General features: G+C 42.3%; 1 protein-coding gene across 2 annotated transcripts in view; it reads left to right on the top strand.

Moving 5' to 3' along the window:
* Positions 1–310: 310 nt before the first annotated feature.
* The window catches only part of LOC110964005 (kinesin-like protein KIF26A), a 29,735-nt gene continuing 12,867 nt past the window's right edge, over positions 311–17,178 (top strand). For both annotated transcript variants that reach the window (XM_051960584.1, XM_051960585.1), the window contains exons 1-5: positions 311–400; positions 3,510–3,666; positions 6,007–6,169; positions 7,401–10,587; positions 14,904–15,094. In XM_051960584.1, coding sequence (XP_051816544.1) covers position 400; positions 3,510–3,666; positions 6,007–6,169; positions 7,401–10,587; positions 14,904–15,094 — 3,699 coding nt within the window. In that variant the 5' untranslated portion in view covers positions 311–399. The remainder of the gene's footprint in view (positions 401–3,509; positions 3,667–6,006; positions 6,170–7,400; positions 10,588–14,903; positions 15,095–17,178) is intronic.

Below are 17,178 nucleotides of genomic sequence, written 5' to 3' on the forward strand. Positions count from 1 at the left end.
CTGTGCATCCTTAATAAACTGCAAACAGGAGCTGCACTCATAGCTAATTAAGCATGGTTTTAATGGTGCCAACCCCCTCACCCCAAAAAAGAACAAAACAGGCTCAAATTAAATACACTCCAGGCAGTGCTCTTCTTACCTCCAAATAATGGATCTGTGTTCCACAGATCAGATTTTTGACATTTCTTGTGTATGTCTATGATTGTGATCTTTCGTCAGCTCAGAACCAGACGGAGCTCGGGCGACCAGCGCCGAGCGAGCAGCATCTTCTTGGATGCCGCGCCTGGCAGCGAGGAGGAGCAGTTCGAATGCCAACGACCAGGAGGCCCGGAGAACTCGCACTTCCTGTTCACTCTGCACCTCTACCAGGAGAGACAGGACAAGAGCAACAAAGCAGCAAGTTAGGTGTTAAGGAATGTGTGCTGTAAATGAGACCAATTATTGTTAGCAGAACGATTGGAGACTGTGGAGCTTGTCTGGATGTAATGTAAAAACTTCAGAGGGGAGCAAAATATCTGGTTTACTAATTTTAAAAGAAGAGTCTAAGGTGTAGGAAGCCAGTGGACATAAAACCTGATGAAAAGTCAACTTTAACTCCCAGGATGCAGTCTCGGAATCTAACAAGCACAGAAATTCAAATCTGCTTAACAGGGATCTGAAGCTAAAGATTACACAGCTGAGAACAGATTTTCAGTGAATTCACTTCCACATTTCGAGCCATTTTTGATTGTGGTCAGGCTCAAGCACTTACTTTTTCAAACACTTAGTGTTTAAACATTTACATCCCTCTGTAGGAACCAAGTGGTCACCAAGAGAGAAGAAAATTCAGAAAGTAAGAATACATAACCAGCGTCTGTTTTGATCCTAACATGGAATTTGTTAACACTAAGAACATTAGAGACTCTATTGTAACAGCAAGCTGTCCATGAGTCAATAAAAGACTTTCAGGTACTCGGAGTGCCTTGGAACTCTTCTTTTTGCTGTTACAATGGATTTTTTCCACTAGATCCTGAAGAGCACCCGTTATACTTCTCTTTACCCACTGATGCACTCACCTTTTCCTGTTTTTATTAGAGACTCTACTACTTAGAAATCAGTCCCCCAAATTATACGTAACTAAATTTTAGCAGGAATAAGGAGCAGGAAGAAGTTTTATTGAATATTGCCATAAAATTACACATTGACCCAGTCGTCTGAGGGGTTCTGACTTGGGTTTAGCTACTTGGACCCCATGCATGCTTGAAAGACCTATTTGAAAAGAAAATCATGTATTTCAGAGGCCTTACAAGGTAATTAACGGTTTATATCTTCAAAAAGAACCACTGGGTCACTGAGAGACTAAGTGAGGAGTGGTGAGATACAGGCTAATGCTAACCTTTCATTTCAGTCTGCATGTGGGGTTTTTAGGCCTTACAAAAATCTCACAGTGGGTTCATTTAAAACTTGCATAATTGTTACTCATTCCTAAATGAACCCAGTGACCTCCAGATAAATGTTTGAAAAGCTCATCTGTTTGCTTAATTGGGTTTAACTGTGGAGTAAAGGACCAAATTGTGATTTTCCTTCTGAGCAGCCGTGAACAGAAACTGGACTTAAGTAAGTTGACATCAGTTCACCATCACCTTAACGAAGAAACAGCAGGCTGTAGACACTGACCCCTGAGGGCAAGAATAAAATTGCCTGTTAGCCATCACACAGCTGTGAAACTTGGCAACTCCATTAGCAGCTAGCTTTCTTTTTCCCATCTGCTAATCATTTCCAAACATGCAGCTGCTAATGGCTCATGTCGTATTGCCTACATGCCCAACAAGAACATTACAAGGCGGAGAGGCTACGTTAGTTCTACCTCCGCCCACGTCTACCTGTCACAGTCCAGACATTTCCACAGTTACTGGTATTTTACTGCTCCTGTGTCCACAGCTGGAATAAATCTGCATGGCTAATGAGGCCTGACGCCTCTGTGTCCTGCAGTGTTTATAGACCAGAGCGATAAAACTGTAAACTCAGCCGCTCTCAGCACTTTCTAAATCTTGCTGATGCGGCGGTTGATCTTTCACACCATCATTTACTCTGAATTAATGAAATGAACAGGCAGTTAAAACGAGCAGAGCGATATCAGACTGACACCGAACCTTATCTGAATATTACTGGGGCAGCTCACGGACACCCTGCTTTCACACAGAGATGCAACCTGAACTTATTCAGATTAATTTATTCTAACATGTTCATGATTTATGTTTGCATAAACATTCACACATTTGGTCATCAAGAATCTGACTTGAGACTCAACAAAATCCAAAAAGACCTGTAACAGCACTTTGACTTGACCAAACTAACTTGGGATTTGTTGAAATTGTTCTCTCTTGACTTGAAACTGTACTTAAGACTTGATTCAGTGATCAGCCTGGGACATGACCTTGGAAATGTTTGTCTTGATTTGGTGATTGACTCAGGATATGATAGTCGTGATTGAAGACTTGGTGTTGACTTGAGGCTTGACCTGAAATGAGCCTGTCTTTGCTTGGTCCTGAATTGGAAAAGTGTCTCACTCATTGGTACTTGTTAGTAATAATTTGGGACTTGTATTTGATTAAAATTGTTTTCTTGACTTGGAAAGTGACTTGAAACCTATTAGTCATGATTTTAGGTTTGATTTATGACTTGAGTCAGATCTAGTTGGTCTTAACTTTACCTGACTCTGATGTACCTGTTTTAACTCTTAACTTACAGTCACTTGACTTTGGAAGTGACTTTTTTCTCTGGACTTGACATGAGGCCTGACTTGTAGTTTGATTCTGGGCTTGTTGGGCTTGACTTAGGACTTGATGATGACTTGAAATTTGATATGAAGCATGTTTGTTTTAACGTGGAACTCACTGGTCTTGACTTGTCTTTTGACATGAAAGCAGACTTGCTTTTCGGCACTTGTTAGCCTTACAACTTGGCATGATTGGGATTGACCCCTTTCATTCAAGACTTGTGATTTGGCTCAGGAGATGTTTGACTTGACTTGTCACTTACCTCAGGACTTGGTAGTCTTGTTTTGAAACTTGACCTGGAATTTTTCTGGTTTTGATTTTGAACTTCTTGTTCTTGACTTGGAAAATGACTTGAGACATGTTGTTCTAGAGAACAACATGTCCTCTGACACCAAAACTCTTCTTTAAGTTTCATTATTAGTTCTTTGTTCCTGCAGTGATACATTTTGTGCTGAAACCTTCAGCTCATATACAATCCAGGGTCCAGTGAATTTTTTTTCATATTTAAAGTACATTCCTTTACTATTAATGTTTCACAGAGCGGATCTGCCTAGGCTTTTTCAGTCTTTTGCTCCTGCTAATGTTTTCTTTCTTTATTTGATAAATGACTTGAAGCAGCAAGTCAGTTACTACAACAGACATTGATTATGCTTCTGTCAAACTAATCAATAAATTGACAGATCCTAAAGAGGAGCTAAGCAGGCGGTGTTGCATATTAACTTCTCCAAACATCCTCCTCTCTGTTGTCAGTGTCTGGTCGGAGTCGTCTCCACCTCCTGGATTTGGGGAGCTGTGAGACGGACATCAGCAGGACCAGAGAGGGAGGTGGAGGTCAGTGTCTGTCTCTGTCTGCGCTGGGAAACGTCGTCCTGGCCCTCGCCAACGGAGCCAAGCACGTTCCCTACAGGTACAAACTCACACTCTGGCATTTTAATGAGGCCCAACAGGGGTCAAAGGTCATGGTGCCAAAACAACAGATGGACCAAAGACCCCTATGAGGACAGAGGAGAGTGAAGGGGGCAAGTATGAACTGGGCAGACAGGATTGAATGTATTTTTAATGAGTTTTCAGTCACTGTTAAATGGTTATTGAGGCTGATGAATAAATCACTCTGTAATGCTAATTGACGTGCATACTCAGTCCTCCGGGTGTTTGTTCTGCAGGCTGATTGTTTTATGGAGCTCGGTATTTATTTCAGGTCTATGTTTGGCTAATTTGTTCCTGTATTGCCTCAATTTCAACAATTTTGGTTTCTAAGCTGTTTCGTTTTAGGTTACTGTCCTGTTTAAAATGATTTGTTTCCATTTGATTTCTTGTTTATTTATAATTTGTGCAGTAAAAGTCTGGAATTCTGAGGTGACAAAGGAGGCATTTCAAAGATTGGGTTTTGATTTGTGTCGATGAAACCTTCATGTGTTGCTGCCTGTCACTGATGAAGGGTGTTCAGAGAGCCACATATACCGACTGTACAGATGCACTTTATGTGTTAGTGTTTTTTTTTTTCTTCTGATCAATAAAGCCACGATGGAAAAACACATTTTTTTCTCAGGCTGAAACATTTTCAGCTTGCATTTTCGTGGCTGTTTTGATAGGGTTGTGATTCTGGCCAACGTCAATCCATCAAACAGGGATTGTTGAGATATTTACAGAGATGTGTGCAGGGAGCTTGTTCTTTAGACAAAATAAGAATAAAGAATCTCCTATGTTGAATTATTTTGGTTTTAAACCAGATGAAGCCAGCAATTCAAGGACCTAATAGGGCAATTTAACATCTTTGCAAATGTTATAGTGCCAGCCCAAAGATTCTAACAGGACCAATAAATCACTTTTGATAAAAAATAAGCTGTAATTACAAGATATGCACTGCTCGAACAAGACTTTAATGGCTTTACTTGAAGGATTCCTTTGCTTGCAGACACTAAATAAACAAACGTGATTAAATGATCAAGGTCCACGTCCACATACATGTTTTTTGTTCTATTTTTTTAGATATTATGAATTGATGTCGCCTTTTAGTACCAATCGATCAAAGGGCAACCATTACAAATGGCCTAATTGTCAATCAATCACTGTCCTGATATGTCAGAGATGGAAGTCAGTGCAGAAAGAATGTGCATATTATGGCCCAAATTAACTCCCACTTTCTATCTGTGTATGCATTGAAATGCACTTTACAAGTCAGTTATTGCAGAGTTGAATTCTGAAAAAGGCAGATCATTAAAAACACAAACGGCATGAACCAAATTCCAATAGCAGACATATTTGTCCAAATGCTCAACCTCACCACCGTGCGAAGTTCTTTTCATTTGGGTGTTTCTATTGACTTTGTTTACAGCTGCTTCATCACTGTAACGCATAGATACTTATCCTCTGTTGTGAACAGAATGCTAAAGGCACCTCAAGGACTGGAGGCAAAGCAGACTAGAATGATTTTGATGGTAGCAGGAAAGAGGCGGTATCAGCCAAAGAGAGACTCTTCTCAAAATCTAATTTCGTTACTCTAGCACAAAGAGCAAAAACTCAAGGAAACTAACAGGAATAAACCAAGACAACATGCTCGGTCCTTTGTACAATGTTTTAATGCCTTCAGTAGTTATATAAAATTCCTTGAATGCCTTGCTGTTGAAAGAAATACCCTTGCTTACCTTGGTAACCCTAACCCTGGTCAAAAGCATCAGTAACGTAAGTTTCTGGCATGAAATGAAGAAAGCTATGTGGTCAAAATATTCTTCAATAACATCACATAAAAGCAGCTGATTGAAGCACGCTCTGATTCATGGTTACTTTTCAGAAATGTGTATAAAATCTGAAGTCAGTGGAGGCCGTTGAGCCAGAAGGGGAAGAGGGATTGCCATATAGTTCACTTATAATGTTTCAGGGTCAAGCAAAGGCTGGAGTTCAGTTCTGTTGTTGGGGTGGAAATGGAAAAGAAGAAATAGCTTACATCGTAGTATGTAAATTTGATATTTGATCCTTCTGCTGTGGCCTCACTCCAGGTCTTTTCAAAGGCAAAATTTCATCAACATCTCTGACTGCAGATCACATGTGGCGTGGAGTTCAAAGTGGGTTTCATTAATGTGAAATGAGGGATCATCTCTACTCCTTCCCTGTCTGTACCCAACTGTTGCATGGAGTAATGAATGGTTTCTGGGATCCTGTGGGATTTCTCGGTTTCACAGGCCCATGGTGTGTCTGTGCTTTTTTTTTTCTTTTTGGTTAACGAGGGGTTTCTTGATGTATTATTCAGGGACAGCAAGCTCACCATGCTGCTCAGTGAATCCCTGGGCAACATCAATTGTCGAACCACCATGATAGCCCACATCTCCGACTCGCCAATGAACTACATGGAGACGCTGACCACAGTGCAGCTGGCCTCCCGAATCCACCGTGTCAAGAAGAAGAAGTCCAAGGTGCTTCATCTTTTATTAAGGGCTTCTTTCTACAACTCAGTTCAAGGATCTGTGCTGTGGTTTGCTCATAATTATTGACGACGCTTATCAATTAATTCCGATTTGAAAGTTGGAGATAAGCAGAATTGGGAATTTGATGTGCACTTTTTGTCAAGAAAAGTCCCAAGAATGATTTTTATCTCTTATAGTTCTTGTTGAACTGTGACAGAGGGAGTTCATCCATGCCATTTAAAAGAAATTTTAAAGATTAGTACTTAAAGCTATTGATTTTGGTAGATTTTTGTCAACATTTCTTTTGTCAACATCTGAAAATTAAATAGAGCAATGAAACAGCACGAGAAACTCTGAATAGATCTTTCTTTTTTAAAAAATAAATACCCCTCCTTCCACAAATGATTCTGAATATTAAAAATTATTTATTTTGAGGGCACATTCTCACATAGTAATAGCCAATATTTAATAGAAAACCTACACTGACTTGTATTTTTTGTAGCACAAGTTTAAAATTTTAATCAGTGTGACTGATTCTGCTGTAATGACCTTCTCTTAAAATGTTCTTTTTAGCATTCTTGCTAATTTTAAATACAGAATGTGATTCAGTAAGGGTAACATAGGAGGATGCTTTATTTTTTTTGCGTAAATATATTTTTTCTCAGTTAAGTAAATACAAGTGGCACAACAGTGTTGAAAACAAATCTAAAATTGAAGCTGCATTCAGAGAAATTCAATGGAAATATCAAGACTTCAGAGTCAATTAAAACATTTGAACAGGTCATTCTTTAGGAGGTTACAAAAGATTTGATTTCTAGTTGAGTTTTCACTCATTTCCAGAGGCCAGCATCTGTACAAATGTGGCAGTCTATAATGTAAATCTGTGTGAGGTCAGAGTCACATGGTCATAATTCAGGGAGCGTTTCCTACTGGGATATGACGGATAATCAATGACATTGTTATGGGGCGTCTCTGTGGTGAGAGGAGATAGGCTTTCAACCTCATTAGGCAGATTGATGGACTGTATTTGTATTTTATAGATTCAAAAAGCCATATGGAAACAGGAATTACAGGCATGTACTTCTCATTGATATTCATTTCAATCCAGTCCACAGTGTGCACTTTTAACCTCAGCCTGTATTGAAATGAGGATTCCACAAATGGATTTGCCTTCAGGTTGATCACTGTCTATTTCAGGTCCCTTTGGTTTGTTAATTCTGTGTTATTCTTTTATCTGCAGTATGCTTCCAGCTCATCCGGAGGAGAGAGTTCCTGTGAGGAGGGCCCATCTCATAGACCTCCTCATCTTCGATCTTTCCACCCTCGAACAGTGGCCCTCGACCCAGACATCCCCCTGCTGCTCTCCAGTGATCCTGACTATTCCTCCAGCAGTGAACACTCCTGCGATACAGTCATCTACGTCGGACCTGGAGGGACAGCCATATCAGACCGAGAACTAAGTGACAATGAGGGTCCACCTTCCTTTGTTCCCATCATTCCCTCCCTGAATAAGAAGCGGGTCAAAGATGCACCCAAGACTGATGGCGATCACTTTAAGTGTAACACATTTGCAGAACTGCAGGAGAGACTCGACTGCATTGATGGAAGTGAAGGCCCAAACACATTCAGCACAGAGGGCAAAGCAGCACAAGCAGCAGCACTTAGGACTCGGAGTGGAGATAGTAAACTCTCAGAGACAACATCTCCACCCAAATCTGACAAAAACTCCTCTGAGAGATTATTAGAAAGCACAAATAAACCTGATCAGGAACAGTCCAGACTCCTCATGGACCCTTCAAAAAGGACGAGTGCAGATGGAGAGAAACTTTCAGCTACCCCCGTTCAGCCATGTGCAGTAAAACCAGGTGGGACTTTCTCCCAGGATTCAGAGCCTGTGGTGCGAGAGAAGGTCTACCTCAGAGGAGGTGTGCCTAAGCCATCTGCCTCACCATCCTTACCCAGGACATCCAGGACAGCAGCTCAGCCTGAAGAGGGTCTCAGTAGGACTCCCCCAGTGGGTATGACTCAGCAAGCCCTGAGGCAATGCCAACCACCAGAGTCGCCTAACATGGAAAGACCATATCATACAAATAGATACCCGGCAGAGGTCAACAGCCTGCGGGCGGCTCTGTTTGGAAGGTGCCTGGACAGGGATTTTGTGAGGACTACACTCACACTACAGCAGCCTGTGGAGCTGAACGGAGAGGATGAACTTGTGTTTACGGTCATAGAGGAGCTTCCGCATGGCCTTGTCCCGGACAACGGCCGCCCCTCCAACCTCCTCAGCTTCAATAGTGACTGCTCTCTGCAGGCCTTGACCTCTGTCTCTCGCCCAGTCAGCATCATCAGCAGTATCAACGATGAGTATGATGCTTATACATCTCAGCAAGGAGCTGCAGGAACTGTGGCTGACATCAGCACCGACTACCAGGAAATGTTGTTTTGTCAACATGACGAAAAGCAGTCAGCTGTTGGCTCTTGGCCAAGTGAGTTCAGTGCAGACTTGGCTAACAATGAAGGCACTCATTCAATAAGCAGGCGTTACTTGAGGGATAAACACATGCCAACAGAGAATATATCCATGCTGACCTCACCTAGTATATTTCATAAACAGCCATTTTTGCAGCATGGCATGAAGAGCGTGCTAAATGACAGTGGCGTTGGCTTCTCAGAGCTGGACAGTGACCCTGCAACCCCAAGCAAACCTTCTTTTACCAAGTGCCCTGCCTCCCCTGAATCAACCAAAGCCTCTCCCAAAGGCTCTCTCAAGGTGAGAGCCAGTACCCTTACCAGTTCAGTGTCAGCCCAGACTCCCTATCACAACATTCATTCCAGTCTTCCCAGGAAAACCAAGCCTACCTCATCTGCATCTGTGGGCTGCAGCAGACAGGAAGGCAGACATGATGACTTCTTGCTTCAGGGAAGCAGCCATTTTGATCCCAGAGAGGTTGAGTTTCTTTCTGTTGGCAAGCCACCAAGAAGTGGTGCAACTAATGGTTCCTCTAAGAAGTCTGGAGGGAACAGCAACAGCGTACCTCGACCACCAAAGTCACAAATGTACTCCTCAGCTCAGAGGGTTGTGGATGGTTGTGAGAAGTCCAGTAGCAGGAGGGGAGATACTCTCATCAAGCTACCACGACTCACCCGAGGCGCAACAACTCTAGGAACTGTTTCCATCCCCCAGACTTCTGAATCCAAATGGAGTCATGAAGCTGCTTCGGTGATTGGTACACTGAGGTTTTCATCCTTGGGGAAAAAGTCAAATGGACCAAAAAGCAGCATGGTCTCCAAGTCTGGTTCTGGAAACATATCTCCTCCTGCTTCACCAGTCAGACAGTCAAGCCAAGAGCAAAAGACCAGGACTGCGCTATCTCCAAGTGCCTTAAAAACCTGCAGCAACACTGGAAAGTCCTCATTCCCTAAAACATCCAACTCAGAAGAGGAATTCAGTGTCAGGATCCGGGCAGATTCATTTTGCCACAGGACATCCAGTTTCAAAACTGAACATGGGTCTGCCAGGACATCTTCGAGCCTGAAGACACGAGGGGCTAAAGCAGACTCTTCCAGGTACTATGGGAGCCTGATGTCTCTGGAAAGATGTGACAGCCAAACCTTAGCAGGGTCCAAACCTGAGCTGTTCAGAGAGAACAGTGGTGCTACTTCAGGAGGTAGCAGCAGATCCAACAGATCAGTGCCAAGACTCGGGGTTCCAGCCTCCACCACCACATCTGCTTCTTCTTCCCAACCTTGTGGTATTTTTGCAGCTACTAGCAAACTTGGGCAGGTCCGAGGTGGCAGTGGATCACGAGCAGCAGCTTCTGCTGGACTAAAGGTTCGAACACTGTCTACCAGCAGCTCCAAGAGCCTGAGCTCCTCCCCCAAACCCCCTGATAACACAGCTGGACGTAATGCCAGCCTGCCACCTACTGGTAAGTCCTCTGCTCGTTCTGGAACGGGAACCAAACCGGGAAGAGGCACCATCATGGGCACAAAACAGGCCATCAGCAGGGCAGCGAACAGCCGGGTTAGCGAGCTAGCTGCTGGAGGCCAAAGGAAGCAGCTCGGCAGAGGGCCTGGAGCAACAGGAAGTGACTGTGCTGACAGCGGGACTAGTAGTGTCAGTGGATCACCACTCAGCACACCATTGCCATCACCTTATAGCAAGATCACTGCGCCCCGGAGACCGCAGCGCTACAGCAGTGGACACGGCAGTGACAACAGCAGCATTCTCAGCGGGGAGCTGCCGCCTGCAATGGGACGCACTGCTCTTTTTTACCACAGTGGGGGCAGCAGTGGATACGAGAGCATGATCCGAGACAGCGAGACAACCGGCAGCACGTCTTCAGCACATGACTCCATGAGTGAGAGCGGGGCGTCGTCATCCAACAGAAGCAGGGTTTCTAAATCACCCAAGAAAAGAGGAAATGGTAAGTTAGGTGCTTCAAAATGATTTGTTCCTCAACAGTATCATGGTGGAGTGATGTGGGACTAAATAATATCAGACCAGGTAAACACTTTGAACTTAAACTCTATGATCTTAACAGTTTGAAGCCATGTGTCTCTTGGAGGTGTGATGTGTGAAGTCCTGATGATTTGTGTTTTCTTATTTTTACTCATAGTGGAGCAAAAAATCTAAAGTTTGTCCTGTGGGTGGCATTAGAGGGAAGATAATGAAGTCATCACAGTCTAAATATCAGTATCATGTCAATATCAATTCAGCAGATTCAATAAACTTTTTCAATAGAAACCTTTTCACTGCGCCTTCCAACATTCAGTTCAGTTCAGTTCAGTAAAATTTATTTCAACCTGCACACAGCTCTTTTGACAACAGACATAACATTATATCTTGGTTTGAAAAGGGGATGGATGAAGCAAAAGCTTTTAAATTCCAACCCCCCACCCCCCATTACATTGAGTAATACACCAGTCAGCCACAACATTTTGACCACTGACAGATAAAGTAAATAACCTCGATCATCATGTTCTATGCAATGTTCTGCTTTGAAACATTGAGTCCTGACATTTAAGTGGATGTTTGACATGCACCACCCACCTAAACATTGCAAGTCAAGCAGCCCACCAACCCCCCACCCCATCATGGCAACAGCAGTACTTGATGCCAGTTGCCACCTTCATCACCCCGACACACCACTAAAACTGCTCAGCAGTGGGAACGCGACAGAGCTATGATGTTCACCTGGATTCCACACTCCCTAGATCCAAATCTTATTGAGCAACTGTGGGATGTGCTGTTGAGTGCAGAGAAAGGCACCTTCAAATAAAATGTGTTATTGTTATGCCTGAGGTCTCTGGCTTCCTCCCACAGTCTAAAAACATGCTCAGGTTAATTGATAACTCTAAACTCTACGTAGATGTGAATGTTAGTGTGATTGTTTGTCTGTATATGTAACCCTGCGATAGACTAGTGACCTGTCCAGGGTGTCCCCTGCCTTTACCCAAGGTCAGCAGGGGTAGACTCCAGCCCCACTATGACCCTAATGAGGATTTAATGGTGTACTGATGATGGATGGATGTTTTTAATGTCTGATCGATATATGATGCATATTGTAAGCATTGCCATTCTTGTCTGTTCTCATATATTTTGGTAATTTCTTAACCCATAGGTTGTAAACAGGAATAAAGGTGCAAATGAGAGTTTTGTGGATGATCTGTGACTTAGTGGTAGCTCTTCTTTAGCTATGTAAGAGAAAATGTGATATTTTATTGGCATTTCTGATTTGTCACTGCCCTGGTTTGCTGGAGGCTGTTTTGCCGGCCACACACCTGTCACGACACAGGACCACTTTCTTGGAGCCACAATGTTTTTCAGCATTTCGATTTGGAATGTTGTTGCAATGACAGAAAAATACTGTTCCCAGTTATTATTTGGCTGCACTCTTTCCTGTTCTATCAGATGTCAGTAGTTTTAGCAGGTTGAGAATTTACTTGTGGTGATGGGTGTGGCAGTATGACCCATGTACATGCAGAGGTCCATGCACTTTAGACAGGTGAAATTTACAGATGCCCCAGAATATGTCACACATATAGTACCTCTAAATAGTACAATTAAATGATGTTCCCTAAACACCTCGTATGCATCGTTAAATGCCAAGAGGCGGCTGTGCACAGAGAAGCCTTTAGTCCCCACTTAGTTACTGCAGCAATTTAGAGAGGTACATTATTAAAAATACATTTAGAAAGAGTAAAATAAGGTGTTCTAAGTGGTATTATCTACCGGAGCAGGCTGAAAAGATGCACACAAACAAACCTATAAATATCAAGAACACCAGTGCAACAAATGGAAGTTTTTAGACTCACTCAACAGATTTTTGATTGCATATGTGACCAAAATTATCTTGTGCTGGTTCACTTGCAGAGTTACAGCCCGATAGCATCAAAGTTCTTGGAAATGAACTATCGATGTGGACAATGCGTGTGAATAATGTGTCTGTGATTGGCCATAGGAAATATAATTATACTTTAGAGAACTGCAGCCCTGGTTTACTCCAGTACCAGCTCCACTTAAAGCCACCTAAGAGATATCTATGTGCTGTTTATCTGCATATATTAACATAATTTGCATTCTTTGCTTTTCTCTTGATAGATTAGAGGTTAGATTTTTGTGGGGTTTGAAAGGCGTGAAATGTAAATGAACAAAAAGCAGCAGCTCGAGCTGAGTGGAGGAATGTAAAAGTGAATGTTGCTTTTAATCATCACCAGTTATGACTGAAACGAGATTAGATATCATCACAGTTAACGCTCAGATTTGACACTTGGCAGCTATTTCTGATTATATTGACTCAGAAAGTGAAAGAGCTATAAAAGTTGTCTCTTCTGAAAGCTGCACCGATAAATTAACATGTTTATGGCTTTTTCCAGAATGTGCCTCCATCCATCAGAGTGTGATGATGGGATGAAAGTGGCTGCTAGCTACAGTATTTTCATGAATGCTGAGCACATTGAAGAGTGCAGGTATTATTGCTGTGGGAGCATCTATCAAAGGCTGCTCTCCTTCTCATATCTCAGCGTGTGAATTTATCTCTCAGCCGGACATTATTGTAAAAAAAAAACCTACATCCACGCACATTATCTGGGACGCTGTTGTAGCGTATTCTACCTTACAGCAGCTGATTGTGATTCATGCGGCTGGTTGGCGGCGGCGACACACGGGTCGAGCAGCCTGATGCATATGGAATCGGCACTCGTGTGATCTGCCTGCCATCAGTCTGTGGATCTTGGCTCATTTCTGCCTCATGAATATTTCATGACGCCGCGGCAATTCCCGGTGTACATATCCAACTCCAATTATCACCCACACACCCTCCCTGCCTCCCTCCCCATCCACTACACACCACTCCACAGCTTTCACACCCACGCACACTCCCCCTCAATCTGTCACTATTTCAGCGTCCTCACTCAGAGAGCCAGGATGTTTTTTAATAACCGCTAATGGCTTTTTTTTTTTTTTTTTTTTTGGTTTTCCGCAGACGTTGTTGCTTTTGGTTTTAGTCATAAAAGTAGTTTGTACGGCAGCTATCCGACAGCAGTGTGTGTACAAACTCATTAGTAATAAGATTGAGGTCTTTAGGTTGACAGCCGTGGTGTTAAAACCTTATCAGCAGCGCAAATGGTTGTTGACACAGAGGAAAGGTATTGGTGGGGCTGGACTGACTGAGGAGATGAGGCTAATTAAAAATAATGAGCTGTGTGGGCTGTCTTCTGATATCAACAACCTTCATCACAATGGATGTATTTCTGGCCTCTGTTTGCCTCTGGACTCAACAGTTTCCTATTGTCAAGTCTGGTCACACTTTAAAACACAGCTTTGATTTTGTAATGTGAATTGTGTACCAGTAAAATCCTCGCTGGTTTCTGCCGACACCTAAATGGAAGTATGGAACAAGTGAGTAAGAGCTGTGCATTTGAGAATAAAGGACAATGTATTAATTATAGTAAATACTGGGTATCTTCAGGGCACAGAGCTGTTTGGAAGAACAGCCACTATTTATAATCCAACCCACAGACCGGGTTCTTACTGTGTCATCAAACAATTAAAAAAATAATGATTCTATTCCTCATTAAACATTAAAGAAGAGCCGTGTTTGATCCACCTACATGGTATATAATTACATACTGAGTTGTAGTTTTTTCTGCTAATATAAAGTGTGGCTGTTCTCCCCTTTTAGCTCTTTAATTACAACATTAGAAAATGGCTTCTGACACTATTTTAGCCAAAAGCAATAATTTCAGAAATATACCCAGGGCCTCAATTCTTTCAATTTGGGACTGCAACTAATGATTATTTTCATTGTCAATTAATCTGTTTTTTTTTTTCAAATAACTGATTAGTTGTTTTGTCTATAAAACGACAGAAAATGATGATAAATGTCAACCTGTGCTTCCCAGAGTCCAACACGACATCCTCAAATGTCTTGTTTTGTCCATGAAGCAAAGATATTCAGTTTACTGTCATAGAATTGAAAAGAACCCAGAAAATTTTCAAATCAAAAAAGCTTTTGACTTTTGTTCTTAAAAAACTGACAAAACCAATTAATCAGTCTGTACAACAGTGGATGATTCATTCATATCTTATCAATTAATTGCTGCAGCTCTACTTGCACTGGATCTACATTAGAGCACCAGCTGCAGCCAGTAAGGACTGCTGGTACCTGATTCATACAAAGTAATTGCATAGTAAGGCACCAGTTGGATGATCATGCTATACATTTTTTCCTTCCACCAGGTTTCCTGCGGCGGCGACTGATCCCAGCTCCCCTGCCGGACACCTCGTCTCTGGGCAGGAAGGTTGGCGGTCAGTGGGTGGACCTGCCCCCTCTGGGCGGCACACTGAAGGAGCCCTTTGAGATTAAGGTGTACGAGATCGACGACGTGGAGCATCTGCAGAGAAGAAAGGAGGTGGTGACAGGGTCAGAGGTGAGGCGGACTCCATCTGCTCACCTTGCTGCTTCTCAGAATATTAAATAACTATCTGCTGCTTGTAGACCGTCAGTTAAAGAACCCAGATTCTGTTATTTTGGGGTTTTCCCTTGCTCTTTCAGGGTGTTGTGAAATTGTCTTCCTGCTTGTAAAACTTCTGCAAACTTACAAAGTCCATGCCAAAGGGAGTTATATAGCTTTGACACAGAAAACACTCTGTCTTACCTGCTTGCAACACATATCTACATCACCAAGTAACACATTTACATAACGCCTGAGTGACGGTTTGGCCCTCAAATAAAGAATGAGCAGCTGCCTCACCAAAACTTAACTTCCACTACACCCACATCTGTCTGCCAGTACGCAGAGATCTGATGTTATGGTACATAATCACAATTATGTGGATTTGCTGACCAATCAGAGCAGAGTGGGCTTTTTGGGAGGGGAGCCTTAAAGGAGGATCAGGAGTTAAAATGGAGCATTTCAGGTAGTAGAGTGAGAAAAGGAGCTGCAGCAATGTACATTACACAAAATATGAGAAGTGATATGTTTTTGAATACTAAAGCATGTAAACAAATTGTAGTAGACCTGAACCATAAATGTATACACCTTTAAATATGCATAATATGAGCTCTTTAACTCTGTCTGTGACCAGGAAGTCCATATAAAGTCCAGCTCTGTGACACCAGACACCAGGTTCACATGGAGACTTTCTGTGCTTTTGGTTCAGTGTAAATAAATATATTGTGTCACACCGTAGACTTTTTCTGGATTGAAGCAAACCATAATCTTTTCTGAACGTGAACCAGAATCTGAACAGAAACTGGCTCATAAAGATGCAGAGATTGCAGGTTGACTGTGTGATTGGTGATTTTGGCAGAAAAAAAAATGTTGTCACTAAACAATGTGCTGGAACATTCAGTATCAACGTGTGCTTTTGCCAGATATGTTGATTAGCAGTGTTAATAGAAAACACAATCTGGTTCTGTTTATTCTTTAGCAGTTTCCAGTTAACCTGCATTTAAATGTGATTTTTAGGAGGTTTTCTGAACTGAAGTCTGAACTCTGTGTCAGTCGGTCAGAATTAAATCTCCATAACCAGCAGTCTGTAATATTCACCATTCTAATGTCTCCATAATTGATACACACTCATTGACCTCCTCTTGTATTATTCATGAACCTTTTTGTTTTTAAAAGACATCTTCACTGACAGCTGTTGGAATATATTCTCTTCCGCCACTACGACCTCTGACAGCTCTGCACTGTGACATGTTTATGTTTACTCTGTGGTATCATTAATATTCCTTTTGTACTCGGTCAGCAGCATTATCTTTTCAGGTTGTCCTCCTGTGTGTCCCATCCTTGTCGACACGATGTCTCTTTAACACCTGGAGGGAATTCATTCAAATGAGGCGCAAACGTTTCCTTTGACTCACTTTATAAGACTCAGATTTTAGTGGTTAAAGGTCTCTGTGACCCCACAACCACTAGTTATGATAAAATGTCACACACACGTCTAATAGAATAAGAAGTGATGGCAGTTTATACCCAAAAGGTCAGCTTTCTCTGGCTGTTTTTCAAGACCGTAACTCAGGAACAGGAGGTCAGACTCTTGGATCTTGGATGCTCACCCATTCAATTCCTTTATATACTGACTGTAGACATGAATGCAGACTGGAACTTTATCAGTTGACTGTGGTGGCAACTCGTACACTTTACGGATAGATTTGGGGTTTTATCAAATCCTAATGATTAAATGAGTCACACTATATTTGGTGACACTAATTTGAAACAATCACAGACCTCACAAGTCAGACGGATTCTTACATTAGCGTCGTTGACAAAAAAGTAACCCAGTGTTGAGCCTCAGTGTCACAGGTTCAGCTCAGATTTATCAGCAGTTGAGTTAATTGCTGAGTCAATTACAGTTTAGTCTTAATTGTCTGTGATGTGAGTGAAGGCTGGAGGAGCAGGATGCAGTGAGGAATGAAGGGTGTCCTCAGCTGGTTGAACTTTACGGCCGTCGCTTCTCTCTGCGTTAATGGGTCGTTAACCTTCAGGAGCAGAGCGATGAACAGTGT

Source organism: Acanthochromis polyacanthus, chromosome 16 (genome assembly GCF_021347895.1).
Source record: "Acanthochromis polyacanthus isolate Apoly-LR-REF ecotype Palm Island chromosome 16, KAUST_Apoly_ChrSc, whole genome shotgun sequence".
NCBI classification, from domain to species: domain Eukaryota; kingdom Metazoa; phylum Chordata; class Actinopteri; family Pomacentridae; genus Acanthochromis; species Acanthochromis polyacanthus.